This window comes from Punica granatum, chromosome 4 (assembly GCF_007655135.1).
Source record: "Punica granatum isolate Tunisia-2019 chromosome 4, ASM765513v2, whole genome shotgun sequence".
NCBI classification, from domain to species: domain Eukaryota; kingdom Viridiplantae; phylum Streptophyta; class Magnoliopsida; order Myrtales; family Lythraceae; genus Punica; species Punica granatum.
The window spans coordinates 7,143,798-7,170,367 of record NC_045130.1 but is presented as its reverse complement, the minus strand read 5'-3'; the positions used below and the strand labels follow the sequence as shown (position 1 = coordinate 7,170,367).

Sequence of the window (26,570 nt, the reverse complement as noted above, 5' to 3'; positions counted from 1 at the left end):
TAAATGAAATTTAGTCTACTTATTACTTAATTTATATTGAGCTCTCCATATACAAAGTTTTCTTTCAATTAAAATATATACGAAGTTAAATGAGGTAAAAGATGAAGTTAAACAAGTATATCAAATACACGAGGTTAAAAAAAGATATTTGAATGAGCTTTATTCTCTAAAAAACCATATGTTTATAATAATTTTCTCCACCAAAATAGTTAGAAGATTTATCAATCAGTTTTCGTGTAATGCATGGGTATTCATCTAATATGAATATATATATTCGGGCTTAAGTATTATAAATGAATAAAATTTACGGATGAAAGAGGTTTACGTTTTAGTGGACCTATAATTGGTTTGGCCGATGGGGTTTTTGAATACAAAAGTGGTGCAGTTGGATAAAAAAAGGAAAATATACAATTTTAAAAAATAAATAAATGCAAACAAAATAAGGGAAAAGCCAAAAAAGGAAGAGACAGACAGTGAAAGAGCTACAGAGGGGAAGGCAATATCACGTTGAAAAGAAACGAATTAACACTGACAGGAAAACTACATATTCAGCCATTTATCTTTACTTACTTTTTTATTTTTGTCCCTTTTCTATTTTCTTTTCTGTTTTTATCCTATACCATTCATTGTTTATCTTTTTTCATTTTCCGTTAATTATTCCAGTAAAAATGCTGAGTCGAATCCTTGTGGATGCGACATGAATGACACGTCAACAAATTTTTATTTTATTGAAAATAAAAAATCCAAAAACATTAAAAATAAAGACAAAAAAATAGAGGGAATTGAAGAACGAAAAAAAAAGATAGACAACATCACAACATCACCATATTACTTCTTTTTCTTCCTCCTGGAACCAAGCCAAAGTAACGAACAAATCCAACTTTACTACGTACGTTTTCGCTCTCCATTGTTTACCGTCTAAGATCTAAAATAGAGCATTCGAAAATTTACAGAACTCATATAAAAAAAAGGCTCAAATTGATAAATAACAAGAGAGAAGATATTACACAAGAGTGAACAAGATGAATATGATAAAAACTGAATAGAGGGTGTAGTTTCGAATTTTACAATTGGACAAATGTTCTTGGAACTAATTCATCTACGAGATAATATGCTTCTATGAAATGACACTAGGTAGTAAAATAGAATGTTGAAGCAAAATGCAAGGATTTGCACGATTAAATTAGGTTTTTGTTAATTTGATAAATGTGTAAGTCAATTTTAATTAGAATTTTTCTTGGATTTGGGAAATGATTTGCTTAAATTCAATGACGAAGAGAAATAGTTGTTGTTCATAATATTCTTTTTTCTTTTCTCATCTATATTTTTTTCTTTTTTTACTTTCATTTTTTTTATAACCTTTTCTTATATTTTAGATTTTACATAAATTCTTTGCAGATATCAAATGTTTGAGTTAGACGGTTAGTTTTTCCAAGATTATGCCCCTGTCCATCTAAAAAAAAAGAGCTATATTTGAACTAGTTTTACTCTAACACCACCAATTGCTCGATTCGGTTAAAATGGAGCAAATCGAAGTATCTAATGTGTCACTGATGGAGAATCCATGAGAAGCCAATTCAATAAAATTAACGGAGAAATTAACTGAAAGATGATTATAGAAAAGTAACCTGAGATGTAAGACGAAAATGAAAATGAAAATAAAAAAGGGATGAAAATAAAAAAAATGAGTGAAAGTAGAGAAGTTTTCCCTAACATTGACTCTCTTACTCTCTCTGTAACGTTCTTCTGTTCTACTCTCTCTCTCTCTCTCTCTCTCTCTCTCTCTCTCTCTCCCTCCCTCCCTCCCTCCATTCTCACTTCAGCATTGGGCCGCCATTGGTGTAGCTTTCAAGTGGATTCTCCTCAGGGATTCGATTCGTTCGAGGTACTCACCAGCTTTGGCAGCAGCCAGCTTGCCGCGGCTTCCCGCTGTTCAGTCAGTGATGCCAATGATTTCCTGCTGTGATTTCAATCTGTAAAAGTGATTTGATTAGTGTGTATTCTGTCAAGCCCCAGTTCCTCTGCTGCTGTTCTTGATCCGGATTCCGCACAATTCGCTGCTTCCTTGCTTTTGTAACCACTTCCACTTCGATCAGTCACTGCTCACACTGTCAGCTTGAAGTGTGATTTTGTCAATTGGGATATGCTGTCTCGGTGGCAGTGAGACTGTGACGTTTCCTTGACCTAGTCCGCGTGTTACCCTCCTTGATCTGGCATTTTCTCAACTTGTCTGTTCAGTTGCCAGTGGAACTCTTCGGTTCTTGATTGGCTACTGCTAGCATTGTCAGCATTTCATCTGAGTTAGCTTAATTACTCTTTATTTGATATTGTTGCTTGCAATTCTGATCCACGTTTCGTCTTTGTCCCGTAGGATTTTCGTTATTTGACTGGAATGTGAGGACAGCTTACATCGTCTGAGCCTGCTTCTTGTGCCTTTGATTCACTCGAGGAGAAGTGCGGTTTGCGAGAATTTGGAGGCAGTGGCTAGGGACTGACACCGGTGATGCTTCTGAGGCGCAGAAAGCGTACTGTTGGGTAGTCCGGAGGAGAGAGAGTCCTGGGTCTTTGCATTGTTGGAGGTCTGCCATCCCACTCAACTGGATTGTTTTATTTTTTTCGATTGAAACTGGATTTTTTTAATTTGCTTGCTAGATTGAGAATTTCATTTATTTGAGGAAATTATTAGCTTAAGTTCTGCTACTTTTATTTCTATATATTTCATTCGTGATTGTTGCAATATGGAAGACTGGGTACTCTTACTTTGAGTATAATTTGTGATTTCCCAGTCTTATTGGGGGTAAGACAGTAAGAGTAAATTCATTTATGTATTGAAAATGAGCTGAACCGAATAGCAAAATAGAAATGACAGAATGTAATCTAGGTTAATAGGTCTGAGGTTCTCGTTCCTGATTGTTGAATGTCTGTAGAACGATTGATATTAAATGCTTTTCTAATTATACATTTATTTTTGAATTGTCCAGCATCTTCCACTGAATGGATCTGTTTGGAGTTGATCATGGAAGAGAAAACTTTGGGGAATAATTTTGGTGAATTGATTGCGCACTGAAACTGCACAGTTTTTGCAAAGACCTTTTCATATAGATTGTAGTTTTTGCATTCCGGTCATTGCCTATGGCCTCTGCCATATTATCAGCTGGACTTTTTTTTCCCTTACTCGAGGGGAAATCTTTTTGAAGATCTGAAAGTTTCTAGAGCTATAAAGTGTCTTGCAAATACATGTGCAGGTTTGAAGTTGAAATTAACAATTCCTTTTGATTTGCAGGTGGCTGGGGAGAAAATTGGTTGATAGATGCAAATGTCCAAGTCTCCTTCCCCTGAACCCCAGGAATCTACCTCCTCGTCTACTCCTATCCGGTAATCTCTTTCTTCCTTGATTTCCAGAATATGTTTTTCTCTCTTAGCATCATGATTGGTGAATCATGTATTTGTAAAGATTCGCTTAGATGAACTTGGATTAAGAAAACTCTGCAATTTATCATCACTTTTAATACTGGAAGTTGTTTTAGTTTAACTTATAATTTTCATACTACTTTCATGGCATCAGGGATTCAAATGGAAAAGCTGGAATGGATGATCCAGAGGATACAATGGTCACGGTTGCTCAATTTCTTGAGCAGCTCCATGCCAACATGTCCTCACCACATGAGAAAGAACTCATTACAGCTCGTTTACTTCGTATTGCCAGAGCCAGGAAGGATGCTAGGTCCCTTCTTGGCTCTCACTCCCAAGCAATGCCATTGTTCATATCGATTCTTAGGAGCGGCACAACTGTGGCAAAAGTTAATGTTGCCACAACACTAAGTGTTTTATGCAAGGATGAAGAGTTACGTTTACGAGTGCTTCTCGGTGGTTGCGTGCCACCATTGCTTTCACTTTTGAAGTCTGAATCAACAGAAGCAAGGAAAGCAGCAGCTGAAGCGATATATGAAGTTTCATCTGGTGGGCTCTCTGATGATCACGTGGGTATGAAGATATTTGTCACTGAAGGTGTGGTGCCGACATTGTGGGATCAATTAAATCCAGATTTTAAACAGGATAAAGTAGTCGAGGGTTTTGTCATCGGTGCTTTGAGGAACCTTTGCGGCGACAAGGATGGGTACTGGAGGGCGACTCTTGAGGCTGGAGGAGTAGACATTATTGTGGGTCTTCTTTCTTCTGATAATGCAGCAGCTCAGGCAAATGCTGCATCACTTTTGGCCCGTTTAATGTTGGCTTTTAGTGACAGCATACCCAAAGTGATGGATTCTGGAGCTGTTAAAGCTTTGCTAAGACTGGTGGGTCGGCAAAATGATGGTCCTGTGCGTGCTAGTGCCGCTGATGCCTTGGAGGCTTTGTCCTCTAAGTCAACAAGGGCTAAGAAAGCTGTCGTCGATGCAGATGGGATCCCAATCCTCATTGGTGCTGTAGTTGCTCCTTCCAAAGAATGCATGCAAGGAGAGAGTGGCCAGGCACTGCAGTGCCATGCAACACAAGCTTTGGCCAACATTTGTGGTGGAATGTCTGCTTTAATCCTCTATCTTGGGGAACTCTCACAGTCCCCACGCTTAGCTGCACCAGTTGCTGACATAATTGGAGCCCTTGCCTATGCACTGATGGTTTTTGAGGAGAAGTCTCCTGCTGAGGAAGAAACATTTGATGCAAAGCAAATAGAGGATATTCTAGTTACCCTGTTAAAACCTCGGGATAATCAGTTGGTTCAGGAGCGTGTCCTTGAGGCAATGGCAAGCCTTTATGGTAATACCCATCTCTCAAGATGGCTCAATCACGCTGAAGCAAAGCGGGTGCTCATAGGACTAATAACAATGGCCGCGGTTGATGCCCGAGAATATTTGATACTTTCCTTGACAAGCTTATGCTGTGATGCTGAGGGGCTCTGGGAATCCATCGGGAAGAGGGAAGGCATACAGTTACTAATATCATTGCTGGGTTTGTCCACTGAGCAGCATCAAGAATATGCTGTTGAGCTGCTGGCCATCTTGACTGACCAAGTAGATGACAGCAAATGGGCTATTACAGCTGCTGGAGGTATTCCTCCACTGGTACAGTTATTAGAAACAGGGTCTCATAAAGCAAGGGAAGATGCAGCTCTTATCCTTTGGAACTTGTGTTGTCATAGCGAAGACATTCGTGCCTGTGTTGAAAGTGCAGGAGCTGTCCCAGCATTATTGTGGCTTCTAAAGAGTGGCGGGCCAAAAGGGCAGGAAGCCTCAGCCAAGGCACTCAGAAAGCTTGTCCGAGCTGCTGATTCACCTACCATTAATCAGTTGCTAGCGTTGCTCCTGGGAGACACTCCAATCTCTAAATCTCAAGTGATTAGGGTTTTGGGCCATGTATTAACACTGGCGTCACAGGAGCATCTGGTTCATAAGGGATCTGCTGCAAATAAAGGGTTGAAATCTCTTGTCCAAGTTCTGAATTCATCAAATGAAGAAACCCAAGAAGCTGCTGCTTCAGTCCTGGCAGATCTGTTCAGTATGAGACAGGACATATGTGATAGTTTAGCAACCGATGAGATTGTGCACCCTTGCATGAAGCTCTTGACCAGCAATACTCAAGTCATTGCAACTCAATCAGCTCGAGCACTAGGTGCTCTATCACGGCCCACCAAAAGTAAAGCAGCAAGCAAGATGTCCTATATTGCAGAGGGAGATGTGAAGCCTTTGATTAAGTTGGCAAAGACATCATCAATTGATGCTGCTGAGACTGCAGTTGCAGCACTAGCCAATCTTTTCTCTGATCCCCAGATTGCAGCCGAGGCTCTTGCTGAGGATGTTGTTTCTGCTTTAACGAGAGTTCTAGGTGAAGGCTCTTTTGAAGGCAAAATGAATGCATCACGCGCTCTTCATCAACTACTCAAGCATTTTCCGGTGGGTGACGTTCTTACAGGAAATGCTCATTGTCGGTTCACTGTCCTGGCACTTGTTGATTCTTTGAGTAAGATGGCAATGGATGGCACTGATGCAATGGATGCTCTAGAAGTAGTTGCCCTCTTAGCTAGGACAAAACAGGGGGCAAATTTTTCTTACCCCTTATGGTTTGCCCTTGCAGAGGTTCCATCAAGCATGGAATCTCTTGTTCACTGCCTAGCTGAGGGTCCCCCTCTAATCCAAGATAAGGCCATAGAGATCTTGTCTAGGCTCTGTGGGGATAAACCGGCAGTTCTGGGTGATCTTTTGGTTGCAAGATCAAAATCCCTGGGTTCATTAGCCAATAGGATTATGGACTCACCGAGTCTTGAAGTGAGAGTTGGAGGAATTGCATTACTCATCTGCGCTGTAAAGGAGCACAAAGAGCAGTCGATGGATGCACTCGAGTTGTCCGGCTTTTTGAAGACCCTTATATATGTTTTGGTCGATATGACAAAGCATAATGTGAGCTGCTCTTCCCTAGAGATTGAAGTCAGAACTCCCAGAGGTTTCATGGAAAGAAGCGTTTTCCTGGAAGGCGAAGAATTTGATATCCCTGATCCTGCCACTGTCTTAGGTGGCACCATATCCCTGTGGCTGCTCTCAATGATATCTATGTTTGATGCAAAGAATAGGGTCAATGTTGCAGAAGCAGGGATACTTGATGTTCTCTCTGACAAGCTTGCGAGTCATACTTCCAACCCACAGGTAGTTATCATCCAAAATTTCCATTTGATGCTACAAAGAGCACCTGATAATATGATGCTGAGAAAGTTGTTTGGAAGAATTTATGCAAGTCCTTCCTTGTATTTCTAGAGGTGTAAGGCTGTGACTTTAATTCTAATAAGCTGCATAAAAATTCCAGTGCTTCCTTTCCAACATTTTCTCAAGAAAACCACAATAAGATGCATTTTGAGCTCTTGAAAATGGCACCTTCAAAAAAATCTCTGATCTATGATTCATTTTTTTTAGGCTGAATATGAGGATACCGAAGGTATATGGATCAGTGCCTTGCTCCTTGCTGTTCTGTTTCAAGATGAACACGTTGTCCTGGCTCCTGCAACCATGCGAGTCATACCTTCACTGGCTCAGCTGCTGAAATCTGAGGAAATGATTGATAGATTCTTCGCGGCACAGGCAATGTGCAGTCTTACTTGTCATGGAAATAAAGGAATAAACCTTGCAATTGCAAATTCTGGTGCTGTTGCTGGATTGATAACCTTAATTGGCTATGTAGAGTCAGACATGTCCAATCTCATTGCTTTGTCAGAGGAGTTCTTTTTGTCACGAAACCCAGATCAGGTTGTTCTGGAGTACCTTTTTGACATTGAAGATGTGAAAAGTGGCTCCACTGCACGAAAATCTATACCTCTGCTGGTGGACCTCTTGAAACCAATACCTGATAGGCCTGGTGCCCCTCCTGTTGCTGTTCAACTCTTGACTCGTATGGCAGATGGAAACGATGCGAACAAACTTATTATGGCTGAAGCTGGAGCTCTTGATGCTCTGACAAAGTACCTGTCTTTGAGCCCTCAGGACTCGACAGAAGCTACAATATCTGAGTTGTTGAGAATCCTGTTCAGTAATACTGATATCATTAGGTATGAAGCATCAGCTAGTTCTCAAAATCAGCTGATCGCTGTGTTGCGTCTTGGATCGAGAAATGCTAGATTCAGCGCTGCTAGGGCCCTTAATGAACTCTTTGATGCTGAAAATATTAGAGACTCAGATATAGCAAGGCAGGCAGTTCAACCTTTGGTTGACATGCTCAATGCTGCATCAGAGAGTGAACAGGATGCTGCCCTTGCTGCCTTAGTCAAATTCACTGCAGGGAGTTCCTCCAAAGCTGCAGTGTTGATTGAAGCAGAAGGAAACCCACTTGAAAGCCTGTACAGAATATTATCTTCTCCCTCATCTCTTGAACTGAGGAAGAAAGCTGCACAGCTATGTTTTGTTCTCTTCACTGATGGGAAAATTAGGTTGGACCCACTGGCCTCCGAATGCATCCAGCCCCTAATCGGATTGATGCAGTCAGGTTCAACTGAAGCTGTCGAAGCAGGAGTTTGTGCTTTTGAGAGGTTGTTGGAAGGTGAACAGCAGGTGGAGCTTGTCGCTGCCCTTGATGATATTGTGGATCTCCTTGTTGGGTTGATTTCTGGAGATAATGATCATCTGATTGAGGCTAGTATCTCTGCTCTGATAAAGTTGGGAAAAGATCGGACCCCACTCAAGTTGGATATGGTGAAAGCTGGGGTAATTGACAACTGTCTTGAATTGCTTTCGGTTGCTTCGAGCTTGTTATGTGCTTCAATAGCAGAACTTTTTCGCATTTTAACAAATAGCAGCGCCATCGCCAAAAGCTCATCTGCTGCGAGAATTGTGGAACCTCTATTCCTGGTTCTGCTTCGTCCTGATTTCAATCTCTGGGGCCAGCACAGTGCTCTTCAAGCCCTTGTGAATATACTGGAGAAGCCACAGTCTCTATCTATCTTAAAGCTCACTCCTAGTCAGGCAATCGAACCCTTGATTACATTCCTTGAGTCCCCATCTCAAGCCATTCAGCAACTGGGCACAGAGCTTCTCTCTCACCTTCTTGCCCAGGAACACTTTCAGCAAGACATTACCACGAAGAATGCAGTCGTGCCCCTTGTGCAGCTTGCCGGGATTGGAATCTTGAACTTGCAGCAGACTGCGATAAAAGCATTGGAAAAGATCTCCAAAAGCTGGCCAAAGGCTGTTGCAGATGCTGGAGGAATATTTGAGCTTGCAAAGGTCATCATTCAGGATGACCCTCAGCCCCCTCATGCACTGTGGGAGTCAGCTGCTTTAGTTCTCTCAAATGTTCTCATATCTAATGCCAAGTATTACTTCAAGGTGCCTCTCGTGGTTCTTGTGAAGATGCTGCACTCAACTCTTGAAAGTACTATCACTGTTGCTCTTAATGCCTTAATTGTTCATGAAAGTAACGATCCATCGAGTGTTGAGCAAATGACTGAAGCCGGAGCAATAGAAGCTTTACTCGATTTGCTGAGATCTCACCAGTGTGAAGAAGCATGCGGGAGATTGCTGGAAGCCTTGTTTAACAATGTTAGGGTGAGAGAGATGAAGGTTGCAAAGTATGCAATCGCACCTCTGTCGCACTATTTGTTGGACCCACAAACGCGGTCAGAGTCTGGCAGGCTTCTAGCAGCCCTAGCCCTTGGAGACCTCTCCCAGCACGAATCTCTTGCAAGATCCCATGATTCTGTCTCTGCTTGCCGTGCTCTGATAAGTCTGCTTGAAGATCAGCCGACAGAGGAAATGACAATGGTGGCAATCTGTGCGTTGCAGAATTTTGTCATGTGCAGTAGAACTAACAGGAGGGCCGTTGCCGAAGCTGGTGGCATTTTGGTAATTCAGGAACTTCTGCTGTCCCCTAGCTCTGAAATTGCGGGGCAGGCTGCGCTGCTCATAAAGTTCCTTTTCTCGAATCACACTCTCCAGGAATACGTGTCTAATGAGCTAATCAGATCCTTGACAGGTAAAATAACTATAGCATCAGCCTTTATCTCTGATACCATATAGCAAAATCCTCACCTTTTTATCTCAATTGGACTTTTCCATTATGCCTTGGTAATATTAATTCATGCAATTATACGAGAGGACATAAAGCGAAATGGCCTGGCAAAGAAAACTGGACTCTCTCTTCAAAGCCTCACTCTCCCAATTACGCATTTCTCCCTTTCTCTTCCAAGCAAGCCAATTAATATCAGTCATACTTGCGTTATTTTTGTCTGAAAAATAAAAAAACATTTATAGTATGTAAAACCATGCTTTATGCAGTTTATGGCATTACTACTTTTCAGTACCTTTGTCTCATTTGGGAAACTATCGAAACTGCGCTGGTCATAGGTCACAAATTTACAGCTTTGTCCTTGCTGGTCTGAATTTCTCTGTACTTTAAGATGATCGGTTTTCTTAGCTGTTGGTTTCCTTTCGTATTCCTTTTTCTTTTCCTGTAATGTTTTATCCCTTCTGTTTCAACATAACACTGATTTTGCCATCATTTTTCCGATATTCCTTGCAGCTGCACTAGAGAGGGAATTGTGGTCCACAGCAACAATCAACGAGGAGGTCTTGAGAACCTTAAACGTGATATTCGTTAACTTCCCGAAGCTCCATATTTCAGAAGCAGCAACTCTATGCATCCCTCACTTGGTAAATGCACTCAAATCTGGAAGTGAGGCAGCCCAGGAGTCTGTTCTCGACACCCTATGCTTATTGAAGCAGTCCTGGTCGACAATGGCAATAGACGTGGCAAAGTCTCAGTCTATGATTGCAGCAGAGGCCATTCCTATACTACAGATGTTGATGAAGACTTGCCCACCAAGCTTCCATGACAGAGCAGACAGCCTCCTTCACTGCTTACCAGGTTGTTTGACGGTAACGATAAAGCGAGGGAACAATCTGAAACAGGCCATGGGAAGCACGAATGCCTTTTGTCAGTTAACTATTGGCAATGGTCCTCCGCGACAAACAAAGGTAATACTGTTGTTGCTCAGTGAATGGTAATAGTTAAATTGCTCTTCCATGGCTTGGGTGGATTTGTTGCAACCGATAGTCCAAAACTTTGGTTCAATAAAATGGAGAGAACCACATCTGACATGTATATAGACACAAGAAACGGAGAACTCGAATTGTTCTCCATCATTAAACACACCCTTATCTTTGTTTATCCCAAAAAGGAAAATGAAAGTGTGGAAACTACTTTGTGTATGTTAGAGGCCTCGGGTTATACAGGTACATCTGCATAATGTATGACGTTCAGATTAACTTTGCTGAAAGGTTTTATCAGATTTACTTATTGGTGCTTCTTGTTGATCCATTCAGGTAGTGAACCACAGTACCTCTCCGGAGTGGAAAGAGGGCTTTACATGGGCATTTGATGTACCGCCGAAAGGGCAGAAACTTCACATCATATGCAAAAGCAAGAATACTTTTGGCAAGGTAAGGAGTTTACTTTCTGTATCTTGCTTTACATTGGAATTAAGTCTCCATATCAATGCACGAAGTACATTGAATTCCCTTGTTTAATCATTTGATTGATTGATGGGGGATTTATCCATTTCAGTCGACTCTGGGGAGAGTGACCATTCAAATAGACAAGGTCGTATCTGAAGGAGTGTACAGCGGGTTGTTCAGCCTTAACCACGACAACAACAAAGACGGGTCTTCCCGGACGCTTGAGATTGAGATTATTTGGTCGAACAGGATTTCAGATGAGAACATGTGAATTAGAAAAAAGAAAAAAAAGTTCAAGACCAGGTACACGAAGTCGGCCCTAGAACAAAGGTACTTAGGTCGTAGCGTGATGTTTGTTGGGTTTGTAATTGTAATTATTTTTAAGGAAAAAAAGGTACAGTTTTGTAGCTATATTTCGTTTCTATGCTGCTTTGAGTTGTATAGTGTAAAAATGGTCGTTAACCAGCGACGGGTTAAGAGAGGCGATATGCTGGGTTCACGGTGATAGGAATTTGGGAGCTGCCTGCAAGTCTGTTGTACAGGTCATTATTTAGGACCTAGCAATACGAATATTTCCGAAGGGAATGCATCGAAAAGTTGGTTTTGCTTCAGCGATGTTTGCCTTCCTTTGTAGTCTATGGAAACTGATGTATTTCCTTACTGCATTTGGAAGCATAATGATATCTTCAAGAACAACATACTGAACTAGAAGTTATTCTTTTATTTATTTTCGAATTTTCCCATTTCTGATGTAAATGCACATCTTGTATGATCACTCAAGAGAAATCACAAATCTCATATCAGAGTCCATTGATTGATTTGATGCATACCGTCATAAATCATCTACTTAGGTATGCTCTTTCACCGGTTGCCCAGTACCCATTATTGTGACCTTTTTTCGATGCTCGAAAGGGCCGATCTTAATAATAACTGCATGAAAAATTCGACTATCGGGGCATCGCAAATAGGAAGTTAGGTTCAGCTTACTAAGTTAATTTTTCTGTGTGTAAATTATATATTTTTTTCAGACGAAAAGTGAGTATGCATTTTTTTTGATAAATCTCGAATTATGTTAGAAAATGTTAGGGTGATAAGCAATTTTATAAAACCGAATTTACTTTTGGATTATTATTATTTATTCTTTTCTGTCTAGCTCTTGTCGTATTATTGTACTTGCATATAAAAATAATCAAATTATTATTGAAAAAAGGTCGATGAATTAGGTGAAAAGTACACAGTTTTAAATTACCACGATACCCAATCCATAGCAGGCCCGCCCAACACCTGAAGTCCAAGTAGGCCCCCCGATCCATCCGACCGTCCCGCCACCGTTCTGACCATTTTGAACAGCTTAGACCAATTATTTATTGAGAAACGCAAGGGTATATCTGTCATTTCACCCGACGCAAAAAACACAACTCGAAGACAATTTCAAAGCATCGAAAAAGCAGTGCGTCTGGTTTTGGAGGGAGAAGACGACTTTGACAGTTCGACTAGTGGGAAGGCGGCAAAAAGCTCCGCCTCGCATTGGGACTCTCGCCGGCGCCGGACGGCACCACTCTCGCCGGTCCGTCGGCTCCGAGCTCCACTCCTCTCAAGTCCATCTACCTACCCGTCTGTCCGTCCCTTCCGCCGGCGATGTTCGGCTCCAGCTCCAGGTCGCAGAGGTCCTCTGCTTCGACTATCTCGCCGTTCCGGTCTCGGAAGTCCCCGGCACCGCCGCCGCCTGCGTCGAAGCGTCCGGTGACTCCCTCCTCCGCCTCTTCCTCCCAGCCTTCCTCCCGCTCCTCATCTTCTCCCGCCACAGCTCCAACATCCTCCGGGACCCCGAGCTCCGGCCCCAGCCGGTCCCCGCCGCCTCCCCCGGGGCTTGACCGGCCGGAATCGAGCAAGAGCAAGGAGAACGAGAACGAGAACGTAACCGTCACCGTTCGGTTCCGCCCTCTCAAGTTAGTCAAATTACCATCGCCTATTGCCATTGCTAATTTCTTGGCTGGTTTGACTAGATTGAATATTGTATTCGAAAATCATTAGCTTCAGGTGTCAGTTCTTGCGGATGTATTGCCTCGAGTATTTACTTAGTCAGTGATATTATAAAAAGGGACTCTGCGCTATCTTACTCATGCCAATCTGCCTGTTGTTTGGAAACAGTCCCAGGGAGATAAATAAAGGAGATGAGATTGCTTGGTATGCTGATGGGGATTTCACAGTGAGGAATGAGTACAATCCATCTATCGCCTATGGATTCGGTCAGCTTCATATTTTAACCTTTCTTCCATTTGTGTATAGTGACAATATATATATATATATATATATATATATATATTTTAACCTGGAAAAAAAGTAGGTACTTTTACAACATAAAAGCCAGTGATAGACATCCACATTATGCTTATAGAAGATTGGTCTGATACATGCTAACTGTGATGGAAGAATGTGTGGACACAATGTACACCAGCCACAGACTTCCATTACTAACGTATCTGTTAGTATTATGAGATAACAGTAGAGGCGGATTAAATCACATATATTAGTTTTTACATTAAGAATTACATTTTGAGTGCCTTCAGTTGATCTTTATTGGGTCTTGCTGCAGATAGAGTTTTTGGTCCAGCTACAACAACCCGGCATGTTTACGACGTTTCTGCTCAGCATGTAGTTAGTGGAGCTATGCAAGGGATAAATGGTAACTGCCTACTGAATAGTGAATTGAACAGTCGGACATTTCTCAACTGATGTGTTTGTTCTGAATGTAATCTGGCATGGAAACTGTCTAGTGAACATTGAATTATACCATCCGGCAGAACTCTCACACATGCCATTTATAATGTCCCTAGTTTCATCTGATGCAGCTAAATAGTAGCTTATGATTTTAGGATTTACCATAATAGTTTTGCAAGGATGAGGTCTCTAGCTTTATTATCTTGCCTATCTTGAGTCCCTTTCATCCTAGGTTGTCATTTTGAATACAGTGATGCAGAAAAAGATTCACTTTTGCTGTCAGATACTCCTGTTTGTTGTAGTCTGCTGTAAAAGCGTCAGCGATAAGAGTAGTTTGTGCACTAGCATTCTTCTATCTGTGGTTTTGGTGCAAAATTATACCCCTATTTATTGGTTTCGTCGGGCCACAAAAATTTTTGCTACGATTTGGAATAATATAGTTCTGCCTAGTCTAGAAATGTACGTAACAGATTACTGCTTTTGCTGTCATGGTGCAGGCACAGTATTTGCATATGGTGTTACAAGTAGTGGGAAGACCCACACTATGCATGTAAGCTATTGGAAATACATCATCTAGTCCAAGGTTCAATTTATTTGGAGGACATCATTCTGCATCTGGAAATAATAATTTGATGATCTAGCTCTTGTTTGCGAAATGTTATTTCTCTTTTTTAATACCAGATGTTTCTCTTTTCTGTTGATCAGTTTTCTTTTTCTAGTTCATAACAGTTCAATGTAGGAAAAATACTTCCCATAGCTAGACTCCACCAAACAACAGACTCTCAATATGTGTTTTATCATACTCCTTCCACCGACTGATGAACATTGATCTTTGTTTTATCTTTCTCTAGGTTAGTGATGATAGTTGAAAATGGTCCAGCTGGCTTTTTGATTTTTACTTTCTATAGACTTGGTGAATAAGGAACTGCTATTTCTCTATTTAACAAGGCTTCAGTAAAAATATGTGCTTCTAAGTGGTATGTTCATCCTCAAAATAAACTGCCACTATCAACTATCATAATAATTCAATTTTCTGCATTTCTAGCTTTTAGATGAGTTACAATTTTTTTTCTTTTTTTTTTTTCCCTACTTCTTGCTTAGGGGGAGCAAAAGTCACCAGGAATCATTCCTTTGGCAGTGAAGGATGTTTTTGGAATTATACAAGAGGTGCATATTGTCCTGTTTCTTAGTTGCTGTTTATTGCTTGTAATTCGTACTGCTTGACTATAACGCATACCACCTTTTGCAGACACCTGGAAGAGAGTTTCTTCTACGCGTTTCATATTTGGAAATTTACAATGAGGCAAGCTATTTTTTTGATTTATCAGAAGCCCCCGTATGTTCTCTGGAGGATGTAATTTTTAAGCCAAATGCATGAAGGGGGAATTTTTTTTTTTTTTCATTTTACCTGCACTGGATCTTTAATGCCGTGAGTTGAAGGCCAGACAAGGATCGATCTTCCCGATTAATGCCATCATTCTCCTACCCTGTTTCCCCCTACATAGTGGCAATAACACCTTGAACCTAACAGCCCGTCATACCCTTTCCTCTGCTTCTTCATATCCATCATCTAGGGGAGTGTTGACTATATAATTGTGTCAAACAGTATAATAGATGGATAACATTCTCCTTATAACTTGCAGCATACTTCAAGTCGTGCATAGATCATGCATACTTCTTCATATTCATTAGACTTAGTGTTTTATATCTCCTTTCTTTCTTGATGCCAGGTCATTAATGACTTGCTCGACCCAACTGGGCAAAACCTAAGGATACGAGAAGATGCTCAGGTACATCCCATAAATTAATAGATATTTTGAAGCAACTCTATTATTTTGTGCTGCAGAAGAGATCAAGATGACTGAATGTTTTGGTCTTTTATTTTTTCCATTTAATTTACATCAGGGGACTTATGTTGAGGGAATCAAGGAGGAAGTCGTCTTGTCCCCTGCTCATGCGCTGTCCCTGATTGCAGCTGGAGAAGGTATGCTTGTTATATTTTTGGTCTGCAAGGTTAAGCAGATGAAAGAAACTTCATCGCGATTACAGTTGCCGCCTACTCCTGTGCTTCACTATTTATTAGTGTTGATTTGATTGTAAATGAGTCGCGCACACTTTACTTTCAAAATTCTGCCATGATATTTTCCAGCCCGTCAATTGCTTGACTGTGTATTTTTGCTCCTACTTTTCCTGAGGTACCCTGATCACATTTTAACATGTAATATCTGGTAGTTTTGCAGAGCATAGGCATGTGGGTTCTAATAACTTCAACCTTCTCAGCAGTCGAAGCCACACAATTTTCACTTTGGTAATCATACATTTTCTACACGGTTAACTCTCTCAGGTTGAGAAGCCTTATCCTATTAAATTCTCGATACGTGATGACATTACGTACATATTCCCTGTGCCGGATCTGAGAAAAGTTGAATTATTTTGGAGAAGAAAGAAAAGATGGTGCAGAAAAATAGTTTCACCAATCTATTCAAGTCATGACAGTTCAAGCTATGTTTTCTGGCTGCATCCTTTGGTTGGCTGAACATATTTTCTGACTTTGTTTGCTTGAAATTGAAGACAAAAGGTGGGGTTCCCTACCAGATGTTATTTTCCTAATTCATTTTTAACCCCTTTGTTTGTTTTGTTAGTTTTCTTTCATATTGGAGGTCTCTCCTATTAGTGCAAATATAACATGCTTCCTTCAGTGTATGAGCCCTATAGAGTCCTTTAATCTATGCTAAGGAGTTGCACATTTTGTCAGTCAGCCAAGAACAAGCTATTTTAAGAAAGGTTTTAATTTGCATGATGAATGATTTTCACTGAACTGAAAGTTGCATGATATGTCAGACCATTGAGAGCAGTCCGTGTGTTGAAAATCAAGGGGAAGAAGACGTGACATTGTCCCAGTTGGTAATTTTCATCCTTTTTCTACATAATGAGATTGGCATGGTGCATTGGCATTTCGCCCTATATAATTTTTTTTCACTCACTTAGACTTGCTGCCGCCTGTCTGTTTTACTGGTTTTGCAGCACTTGATTGATCTTGCTGGATCAGAAAGCTCTAAAACTGAAACAACTGGCTTGAGAAGGAAAGAGGGTTCCTACATAAACAAAAGCTTACTCACTCTTGGCACTGTAAGTTATGATTCTCCCATATTTTAACCATGCAGTGATAGGCATTTATGTTTTCTATGTGTTACCTCTTGGATAATCTATTCTTTCTGATACTGCTTATTTCTATAAATATATCTTTGGGTATGTGCCGGTATGTAGTAAGACTGCATAGGTGGATTTCATATATGCGGTCCTGCATCTGGATGGCCATCTTACCAAGATTGATTTTTCATCCTGTTTGGTTTCTGATTCGACAGGTGATTTCCAAATTGACTGATGGAAAGGCAACTCATATTCCCTATAGAGATTCAAAACTCACTCGTTTATTGCAATCATCTCTTAGTGGTCATGGACGGATATCGGTGAGTCTAATATTACATACTTGCATTTTGGATTATGTGCACATTGCCTTGTGATATACACGTCTTTGATACTGTCCAAAAATAACTGCCTTTTCAAAACCTCTTGTAGCTCATTTGCACTGTGACCCCTGCCTCTGGCAATAGCGAGGAGATACACAACACACTGAAGTTTGCACATCGGAGCAAGCATATGGAAGTCAAAGCTTCCCAAAATACGGTGAATCTTCGGATAGCAATAGTCATCTATTTTCTTTTGTAGATTTGACAACTGTTAGCTGACTATTTCTTGGTTTTGCTAGATCATGGATGAGAAGTCACTCATCAAAAAATATCAAAAAGAAATCTCTAGCTTGAAGGAAGAGCTTCAACAATTAAGGCATGGCATGATGGAGAATCCTTACATGAATTCATCTGCACAAGAAGATTTTATTAATTTGAAGCTTCAGGTTTGTGCCATGACATAACATTGAGTGAGCAAGAAAACAATGTGATAACTGTTTCCATGTTTTCTCATGGTCCGTATAAGTTCAGTTCAAAGCACTATTTCGTAAATTCATTTTGGACTGGTGATTCTCTGCTGATTATATATACACTTTGTAATTCCAAAGCTGGAAGCTGGTCAAGTTAAACTGCAGTCAAGACTGGAAGAGGAAGAGCAAGATAAAGCAGCTTTAATGGGAAGAATTCAGCGACTAACTAAATTAATCCTGGTGTCCACAAAGAATGCTATGTCAACAAACATGCCAGAAAGGACGAGTCACTGGAGGAGGCATTCTTTTGGAGAAGATGAGGTGCATCTTTTGGCATATTTATTTATTATTTTGCTAGTCATTTTCCAAGCGTCCAACATTTGAGCTCTCCAAGCGATTTATATTATATATATATGACTATTGCTTTTTGCATGGTGTGATTGTATTTCTTATTGAGTATATTCCAATGTATCGACTTCTTTGATTAGTCTTTGTCACAGATCAACCTGCAGCTTGTAATAATGTTGTTATTTTTATTTCTACAGTTGGCTTATTTGCCTGATAAGAAGCGAGATTACATGGCTGATGATGACTCTGGAAGTTATGCATCTGAGTTATCAGTTGATGGAAGGGATGACGGGACCAATCTAGATGAGTTGGTTAAAGATTTCAGGAAAAATAGAAGGCGAGGAATGCTTGGATGGTTCAAAGTTAAAGTGAGTTTTGATAGTTATTTCTCGTTGTTACATCTTCTTTATGAAGTTAAAGATATCAATATTTTGTGCCAGCTTATTTCATGGGATATTGTTGAGGGAATTGACGTCTTCTCCTTTGACTTGTCTGAGCTATTGATATGTTGTGTAATTCTTCTGTCAGTGGATCCCCAATAGCTAGGGATCTGATTGTAGCAATGACATAGGTATCAGGCTAAAACGGTCTAGTAATAACCGTTTTGGGACATAGGTCTGCGAGGTGATAAAGTAGAAAAATATGTACATTGATGCTCGACTGTCAACTATCATGTAATGAGATGCCTATAAATTATTGCAGCACTGGTTAACTTTCTCCTTCTAGTTGATCATATTAATTTTTCTCCCTCAAGATAGATGAAAGTAAGCTTTTACTATATTCACAGAAGCCTCAGAACTTGCCTGGAGGGTCAACAACTGGCGATGGTGAGAGCTCCGCTAGCGCGTCCCCTGCATCTTGTTCTAAATCATCCCAAAACAGAGTCACCTTCAGTGATATAGGCGATGGGCGAAGAAAATCAGTCAGCCGAAGAGGGAATGACTCTTCAGCGGCTAATTCATACCCAGAGAGAACTCAAGCTGGAGATTTGTTTAGTGCTGCAGTTAAAGGACGTCATTTGCCTCCGGTTAGTTGAATCTCTTTTCTGCATTATTGTATTCTGACATGCTAAGCAAGATTAGTCTGAACGAGTACTGCTGAGTGAACTTGTAGGAGGGAAGCTATAAATTCTAAATAGAACTGCCTTTTGGATTCTTTACAGACTGGCAGTACCATTACGGATCAAATGGATCTCCTCCGCGAGCAAGTTAAAATGTTAGCTGGTGAAGTGGCACTCTCTACCAGTTCTCTCAAGCGATTGTCTGAACAAGCAGCTCGCAGCCCTGATAATTTACAGCTTAAGGTCTTTCAACATTAGTCTATTGAACAACCTATAGAGTGATTACGATTTTTAATTACTATTTCTGAATTTCGTTCTGGGTGATCTAGGTACAAATGCAGAAGTTAAAGGATGAAATTAGCAAGAAGAAACATCAAATCGGCATCTTGGAGCAACGTATGATTGGATCCCTTGAGACAACCCCACTTGCGTCAAATATGGTTGAGATGGATGAGGTAACTGTATGGATATTGATATGGATTTACTAATTGGCAAGTGCAAAGGGATATTAAATTTGACCTAGGACTCAAAGTTCTCTACCATTCATTTTTTTTATGTGTTATCGTGAATGTCACATATGTGCAGGCATTATCCAAGCTCACTACTCAGTTAAATGAACGGACTTTTGAACTTGAGGTTTGTTTCTTCTTTACTGCATAATCATGCGAAATTATATTGCTCTCTTTTTCCCTTTCAAGTCAGTCCTGAAAAGATCGTACCTTTCCCAGCTCAAGACAGCAGATAATCGGATACTTCAAGAACAGCTTCAGAAGAAGGTACCGTAGCAGAGCTCTAAACCTGCTTTTGCTTTTAGAGTCTGAACTCCCGTTTAATTGATGACAGATATTTTTTGCAGACGTCAGACAATGCTGAAATGCAAGACACAATTCGCCTCCTAAGACAGCAACTTGATATGTTATCTGATGAGAGGTTTGTTGATCAAGTATGTGGTGCGCAGAGTGAAGCTAGCCTTCCTCAATCTGGTTCTAATCAGTTTGAAGACAATATCGAATCAAGGAATAAGATCGGTTCCTATGAAGAAAACAATGCAGATGAAAACACACCAACTAGTGTAATGAGCTTGAATAGAGTATTTTTGCAGGAGGATTCCACAGAATGCAATGGGGATGCATCTTTGAGTTCCCAAGTGCTTATGCAGGTTTCTCTGTCCTTCCCCTTCTTTGTTGGCATTTTCCATAATTGTACTTCGATTTTGCTTCAAAAGTCAATTTTTTTTATCTTGAGCAGCGAGCATTACTGGCTTCCTTTTTCTTCGAGAATATATACACGGGTCAACCTGTTAACCAATGCTATTGATTTGTAATTTCACATTTGGGAATTTAAGTTTCATTACTGATATGCAGGCTGCGGAGATTGAAAGTTTGAAGCAAGACAAGGTTAGACTGATGGAACAAAAGGATGGACTTGAAATTCAGGTCCAGAAGCTGGCAGAGGAAGCGTCATATGCGAAAGAATTAGCTTCTGCTGCTGCAATTGAGCTTCGAAATTTGGCTGAGGAAGTTACCAGACTTACCTATGAAAATGCAAAATTGACTGGCAATCTTGCTGCTGCAAAAGGGGCTTCAAGATCTTGTGCAAATGATTCCAAGCAGTATCGTGGGTTTCGTCCTGAGAACCATTCCGGAAGACTGATTGACGAAAATTTAGTTGAGGACCTTCAAAGGGAATTAGATGTGAGACGTCAAAAAGAAGCTGTTTTTGAAACTATAATATCCCGGAAAGAAGAGTTAGAAGTTGAGTTTAGGGGAAAACTTGATGAAGCGAAACAAAGGGAAGAGAATTTGGAGAGTGAGCTTGCTAATTTGTGGGCAATGGTTGCAAAGATGAGAAAGTCCGGTCCAACTGTTGAAAAAGGGTTATCTGATGCAGATTGTGGGCCAGATATTGTTCTTAAATGTAAAATGCTCCAAGAAGATGCATATTGCAATAGTTTAGATGGATCAAATGCACTTGAAGAGTTAAAGGCCAGCTACCAAAGGGAAAGGGAACGATGCAGAGAACTGGAGAGTTTGATTTCGAGATTAAAGGTACTTATCTTTGCACCGAGCCCAAGATTGTAGATTCTATGTCATTGTTATTTTCGCGGGCTTTAGACATTGGGTTAGTGAATGAGGGTTATTTGCTTGCCCGTCAAGTTCCAAAAAACAGTAATGCTTCCGAGTCACCCGTATAACTCAACCTGGTTATATAATGCCCTGATATCTGCTGTCATTACCAGAATTCACATGATTGAAAAGGCAAAATAGAAGTTTGTAAGTAATATTCTGTATATTATTTTAGGGTGAGGGTATTTCTGGTTTGGATGTTGTGGCTCTTGAAGAATTGCAGAACCTTCACGTTGAAGCAATAACGAAGATTTGCCATGCAAAGGTAATATTTTTCGCCCCGTTTTTAACGACGTACTTGAAATAGAACGTTTTCCTCTTTCAGTAGAAAGAGGTGCAGAGCGGAATAATCCCACTTATTTGAGGAAGTATGGCCTGAATCTTATTTTGTAGTGGTACTATGAAAGTACCTCTTCTTTCATAATCGATATATGCGACATCCACAAATACGGATCTGATAGTATATAGCTTCCCCCATCTGCAGTGTGCAAATCGTGTCCAATTGCCTTAGACTGTGATACCAAAATGTCGACCACGGTGCCCCTGGAGATTTTGGCATCCGAGGTAAGCTTTTACTCATGAACTTGAGAATTGTGGAATGCGAGACTTCTGTATGATATAGGCATCTTCACCCATTTATTTCTTGGAGTTCTTGTTATCTCAGCCGTTTACATTTTACTCAGCTTGTTATATTCAGTTTGCTTCTTCATCTTTTATCGACATGGGTCCTTACAATCAAAGTTCGTGATTCGCCGGGCCTAAACCCTCCCCTTCTGATGAGATCTTCCTATTGCAGCTCTGTAGGTTCCACGGAGGGAACATTTGAATCTCATCCTCTCCTGTACAGCCTAAGAATGGGAAAGACTAACCCACCGAAGTTTACCCATTTTTTTGTACTAAATAATCAATTAATATTTATTCGACCGTATTCATAACTTATATTTTTATATTCTTAGCAAACGCAAAAATAAGAACAACCGTACTCGCAACTAGATTGGCTATTACCTGTAACTAGACTTTTTACTTTCTATGATTCTCTGGGTCCATGATAAATTACATACTTTAACCTATCAAAACTGAGTTCAACACGGTACATGACGGGAAAGAATGTAACTCTTTCAGATCCAGAACCCTTGTACGACGGAAACACATTTCTAATCTCTCTGTACATCAAAATAGGAAGAGCGGTGGAAGGTGTGTTCTGGATATCTTCAGCATCCAAAAATTACAGATCTTCACGGTAAGTGTGACCTGCTGCATAATAAGGCTGAGAAATACCTTCGTTATGATGGGGGTCCCCGCTGTTTATTGGAAAAAGGGAAAATTTTCCAGGTGAGAAGGCTCACGCTGCATAATTAGTTTTAAAGGAAGAACTTTACTTGAGAAAGAATCGGGGTTCAGGACTTTGGGAGGTGATCACAGTTCGCAGAAACCCATCCTATCTGCTTCTTCTCGTTATCGTAGATGACTATCTTATCTTGCAGTGAAATGTCTGCAGAAATGCAAAAGAGACGATTATCAGATCTTTTGCTGAAGGCGCTGAGTTTCCAAATGAATGAAATGTCTACGTCCATGGATTCTATTCTGGTGATAAGAACATATAATAAAACAGATTTGGCCCGAATTAAATTGAAGCCATCAATAACGCACTCTGCAGTTCTGATTCACGTGAAGCCATTGATTCCTCTACTCAAAAAATAACCGAGCTTACCTCCAATTACGTTGTGATCCTCGAGTCCTACTTCGGTGCCACTAAGAATTCCCAGGCATGCATTCCCATGTTTCTGAAAGAGAAGCAATTTATCAAAATTATCAGGGGCTTTAATGGCTCACTGCATAATTTTAAGAGCAAAGGGAAACTAAAAGGAGTACTCACAGTAACAATGAGGTAAGCCTCGGGTGGAATTTGGAACTGAACATTCTTTGTGAAGCTCAACACTACAGGCTTGAAGTAGGCCTTCGCATCATCGATTGATTTGAAGGGCTTTGCCCCTTTCCAGCACACTGGGAGGGATTTATCGTCAGTCGCATCTTTCAGTGGCTTCCCATTCAAATCTCCCCTTAGCTGATTATGAAAAGAATGTTGAAATGAAATGAATCTCGACAATATAATTTTCCATGACCTCAATATATGATATATCCACCATCTAAATCAACGGTAATCCTACCTGATTAAGAATGGCTCGATAAGCCTTAGAATTGAAGTAAGTGTACGAGCTCCCACTATCAAAGATCACCTCAAGACCCTTAACACCGCTCGGCTTCCCATTGTTAAGAAGTTCCGCTGGTCCCGACGAGTAGTGCTTCCTGAGACAATGATCATATCAAGTAATTATACAAGTAAAAACACATCTCCTTTAACCAACTCGTCCATTATAATGCTAACCAATCTCATATTCAGGAAAGGAAGAAATGGAAAGGTTGAGCTATGTCCTTACTCCAAATTAAACATAGGCACCCATGAGATTTTCGACGGAGGGGCAGGATGGTCTCCAAAGAACAGGAATCCCCCACCTTTCGTGCTTAAGCAGTGGCCTAACACATTTCTGATCACACCAAGGCCATGTAGTTGCGTCATAATGCTTGTTTTCCCATTCCCGAGGCCGAGGACACCAGCAGTTGGAGGAGGAGATATTGATCCCGGAATATGTTGATTATACCCACATCTAGAGAAAAATAAAAAAACTAAGACTTCACGATCAACACGATAACATATTACATGAATCTCCTCTCTTAAGCTCGCGACTCAGTAAGAGCAATATTCTCATCCCTTCTTTATCACATTCTCAAAATAATCTACATCTCCATTTTTATGATTGTAGAGAAATAAGATTGTATCTGAAATCATTTTTCCAATCAAACCTTGGTTTAAGCCTAAGAATGTCTAATGCGGTAGTTGAAGCTTCGTCAAATAGCAGAAGCTCGTGAAGGAGTGTGAAACAAAATGATACGAAGAGGAATTCATTACCCGAAGGCCAAGCGTGGACTGAGGATAGAATTGTTGGTCAATGGGAAGGTGAAATGGTCATTGACGAGCACGCCAAGGGAGGAACAGTGGTCTGCATACTCGATATCATAGTCACACTGGTCATGAGGGGTCTTGCAAGGCTCGTTCCCGGTCGTGCGAATCGCAGAGCAGAGAAGATCCTTGCAGTGCACGAGGTTGTTGTTGGGCTTGTACAGTTGGTCCCGAGGCTGCCCATTGTAAATCATTGCATTGCATACGTTAGGAATTCAATATCTAAGACAGCACTCAATCTGCAGAACAGGATCAAGACGGTTTACCTTGGTGCAACCTGTGCAGGGAGCATCACACTGAAGCCAGGTGAGGTCGCTGCCCGTGTCAATGTCAAGGTCGTAGAGCTTCGGCGGCCGGCCCACTTTCAGAGACACAGAGTAATACCTGCATTGCATTCACAGGTACATCAGGAATTCGATTTTCAGAAAAGAAAACAAAGAAGACGGCACCTTTTTCAGATGGGTCCTACTAGAAACCAAAAGGGAAAGGAAGAAAGTGAAATGAAATGACTGTTTCAGCCAAAAAGCCATGGAGGGAAAGTGAGCTCCTGGCAATTCCAAGTAGATAGCTAGGGACAAAGGGGTTGAAGAGACAAAAGGAGTCAAAAAAAACTTTTCTGGAGAAAAAAGATTGGGTGGGACTGGAAGAACTGAAACAAAAAGCCTACAGAGGAAGAGCAGGAAGAACTAACTTTCTTGATCGATTTCGGTAATCGGGCAAATGGATGCAGACCCACCGAGCAAAATCAAGACTTGATCAAGAAATTGCCGGGAATTCTAGAAGTATCAAAGCTTGAGCAAAACCCACAAAGCAGAATTTACACCCCTCCCCCCCCCCCCCCCCCCCCCCCCCCCCCCCCCCCCCAAAAAAAAAGGCAGAGCACCGATTTCTCCAAGAGATACACACTCAGGCAGTAATATAAAGAAAGCAGAAGAATCTCGAGATTGAAGCGAAGTGCCCCACATACCCAAGAGGGTAAACGTTCCCGGAGAGAGGGAGGACGATGGAGCCCGGCGGAGGAGCGGAAGGCGACCTCTTCCATATGCGGGGGAAATCCGAGAGGCAGACCTGGAATGCCTCGACGGACAGATACAAGAACAGGAGCAGAATCCGGGACGCGGTAGTTCTTCCTCCACACTTCATAGTCGCCCGATCAGATGAAAACCGGAACTGGTCTCGAAGAAAGAACACAGAGAGAGAGAGAGAGAGAGAGAGAGAGAGCGGGACAGACAGACAGGAGATGAGCCTCCAAGTCCTCCTCCTCTGGACTGATTTTCGCTCCAATGGACTGTGCAGTGTATCCTCTCCCAGTCTCAGCTCAGCTCAGCTCCGCTGCAGGGGCTATCCAATCCCTCGTGAATGTGATGAGAGAAAGAGAGAGAGAGAGAGAGCTTTTCTTTATAGTCCCGAGGCTTTGGCTTGCGTAGGAGAAAGTACAGGGCGAAACAGAAAACCATCGGAGCATAGCTCTAGACCGTGCGCCGGGTGCATCAACCCGGTATTTCCAGGGGGCTGGGCAGTCTGTGGCCCCACAAGTCCCGATATATTGGGCCTTCCTGCACCGGGAGTATGAAAAACTACCCGAGCAATAAAAGAAGTATCTTTTTCGACGTTCATTCATTATTTTCATCATAGAGTTAATGTCAGTTTGCTCATATTATTATATTATTAAAAAAAAAGTTATTTTCGATTAGTGTTTGTGCATACCATTGTGTCAAATAAGAACGATCGCACCAAAACTCGCAATGCAGAAGAGTGAAATTGAATCTCGACAAATTAATAGCGTTAATTGAGTTGTAAGCGACTTCAATCTGAAGAGAATAGAATATAAGTTCGAGTTCCAATAAATGCACTTTCCAGGACGAGAGAAGAAATCATGTTTGATATTTGGATGCTACTGAAAATTGGATCTCTACCTAATCTTTAGAGTGCGTTTGATTTCAGAGTTAATGTAATTTTAATTTTGATTTTAATTTTGATTTTGATTGTGGAAATGGACAAATGAGATGGTATTATAAATTTGACTTGGAAAACGTATATTTTTATTGTGTAGTGGGTATAGTTAAAATTAAAATCATGATTTTAGAATCAAACTCTGAAATCAAACGGGTCCATTCTTCGTGGATGTAATTTATAATTTCCACATTTAAATAATTTGACGGCGTCTTCTAAGAAGTCGGTTAGTTAATGTCTTTGTGGAAGGTTCCTCCTCGGTGCTTTTGCTCAGAGAAGCCGCGTTCTGTCCGCGGGAGACTTTTTGACTACGATATGATGACGAGTTTGACTTTCTTATAGTCTATTTCTTATCTTACCAAACTATTCTCATGCAATTATTCAGCCAAAAAATAAAAAATAAAAAATATTCTCATACAATTCAACTCTTCGAAGGAATTCCCGATGGTAAATTTGCGCCTTCCTTGCAATATCA

The 26,570-nt window shown here is 40.8% G+C and overlaps 3 protein-coding genes across 8 annotated transcripts; 2 read left to right on the top strand and 1 right to left on the bottom strand.

Annotated features, from left to right (window-relative positions):
* Nucleotides 1-1,725: 1,725 nt before the first annotated feature.
* Nucleotides 1,726-11,671, top strand: LOC116203943 (protein CELLULOSE SYNTHASE INTERACTIVE 3). Of its 2 annotated transcripts, XM_031535929.1 has the most exons (9): nt 1,759-1,885; nt 2,017-2,283; nt 2,372-2,579; nt 3,284-3,375; nt 3,566-6,635; nt 6,900-9,447; nt 9,994-10,448; nt 10,797-10,913; nt 11,038-11,671. In XM_031535929.1, exons 4-9 carry the CDS (start codon nt 3,311-3,313, stop codon nt 11,197-11,199), a joined length of 6,417 nt encoding a protein of 2,138 aa, XP_031391789.1. In that variant the 5' UTR covers nt 1,759-1,885; nt 2,017-2,283; nt 2,372-2,579; nt 3,284-3,310; the 3' UTR covers nt 11,200-11,671. The 2 variants fall into 2 exon arrangements, with proteins under 2 accessions (XP_031391788.1, XP_031391789.1); XM_031535928.1 differs by lacking the exon at nt 2,017-2,283 and having other exon boundaries at nt 1,726-1,885.
* A 699-nt stretch (nt 11,672-12,370) lies between these two features.
* On the top strand, nt 12,371-22,158 carry LOC116203944 (kinesin-like protein KIN-7C, mitochondrial). 2 transcript variants are annotated; one of them, XM_031535931.1, is made up of 27 exons: nt 12,371-12,877; nt 13,080-13,177; nt 13,525-13,614; nt 14,147-14,199; nt 14,751-14,816; nt 14,899-14,952; nt 15,380-15,439; nt 15,555-15,633; nt 15,890-15,957; nt 16,491-16,553; nt 16,674-16,778; nt 17,015-17,119; nt 17,229-17,336; nt 17,419-17,565; nt 17,728-17,910; nt 18,135-18,305; nt 18,725-18,964; nt 19,100-19,240; nt 19,327-19,452; nt 19,583-19,633; nt 19,726-19,773; nt 19,854-19,940; nt 20,100-20,156; nt 20,362-21,045; nt 21,299-21,388; nt 21,608-21,687; nt 21,920-22,158. In XM_031535931.1, exons 1-26 carry the CDS (start codon nt 12,567-12,569, stop codon nt 21,632-21,634), a joined length of 3,312 nt encoding a protein of 1,103 aa, XP_031391791.1. In that variant the 5' UTR covers nt 12,371-12,566; the 3' UTR covers nt 21,635-21,687; nt 21,920-22,158. The 2 variants fall into 2 exon arrangements, with proteins under 2 accessions (XP_031391791.1, XP_031391790.1); XM_031535930.1 differs by having other exon boundaries at nt 19,854-20,156.
* LOC116203945 (aspartic proteinase Asp1-like) lies at nt 22,052-25,521 on the bottom strand. Of its 4 annotated transcripts, none has more exons than XM_031535932.1 (9): nt 25,110-25,521; nt 24,409-24,526; nt 24,092-24,318; nt 23,562-23,789; nt 23,292-23,430; nt 23,000-23,188; nt 22,835-22,907; nt 22,528-22,615; nt 22,052-22,424 (listed from the first exon to the last, which is right to left on the bottom strand). In XM_031535932.1, exons 1-9 carry the CDS (start codon nt 25,283-25,285, stop codon nt 22,349-22,351), a joined length of 1,314 nt encoding a protein of 437 aa, XP_031391792.1. In that variant the 5' UTR covers nt 25,286-25,521; the 3' UTR covers nt 22,052-22,348. The 4 variants fall into 4 exon arrangements, with proteins under 4 accessions (XP_031391792.1, XP_031391795.1, XP_031391794.1 ...); XM_031535935.1 differs by having other exon boundaries at nt 22,125-22,424; nt 22,503-22,615; nt 25,110-25,520; XM_031535934.1 differs by having other exon boundaries at nt 22,125-22,390; nt 22,503-22,615; nt 25,110-25,520.
* Nucleotides 25,522-26,570: the final 1,049 nt, after the last annotated feature.

Bases quoted from the DNA above. Each gene is read 5' to 3' on its own strand.
- LOC116203943 (XM_031535928.1), top strand. From the start codon at position 3,311: ATGCAAATGTCCAAGTCTCCTTCCCCTGAACCCCAGGAATCTACCTCC. The intron at 9,448-9,993 runs GTAAAATAACTA...TATTCCTTGCAG, and splicing joins GCTAATCAGATCCTTGACAG to CTGCACTAGAGAGGGAATTG. The intron at 10,914-11,037 runs GTAAGGAGTTTA...TATCCATTTCAG, and splicing joins GCAAGAATACTTTTGGCAAG to TCGACTCTGGGGAGAGTGAC.
- LOC116203944 (XM_031535930.1), top strand. From the start codon at position 12,567: ATGTTCGGCTCCAGCTCCAGGTCGCAGAGGTCCTCTGCTTCGACTATC. The intron at 18,306-18,724 runs GTGAGTTTTGAT...CTATATTCACAG, and splicing joins TTGGATGGTTCAAAGTTAAA to AAGCCTCAGAACTTGCCTGG. The intron at 19,634-19,725 runs GTTTGTTTCTTC...TACCTTTCCCAG, and splicing joins AACGGACTTTTGAACTTGAG to CTCAAGACAGCAGATAATCG.
- LOC116203945 (XM_031535932.1), bottom strand. From the start codon at position 25,285: ATGAAGTGTGGAGGAAGAACTACCGCGTCCCGGATTCTGCTCCTGTTC. The intron at 23,790-24,091 runs GTAATGAATTCC...ATTTTTCTCTAG, and splicing joins AGTCCACGCTTGGCCTTCGG to ATGTGGGTATAATCAACATA. The intron at 22,908-22,999 runs GTGAGTACTCCT...CTTCTCTTTCAG, and splicing joins AGGCTTACCTCATTGTTACT to AAACATGGGAATGCATGCCT.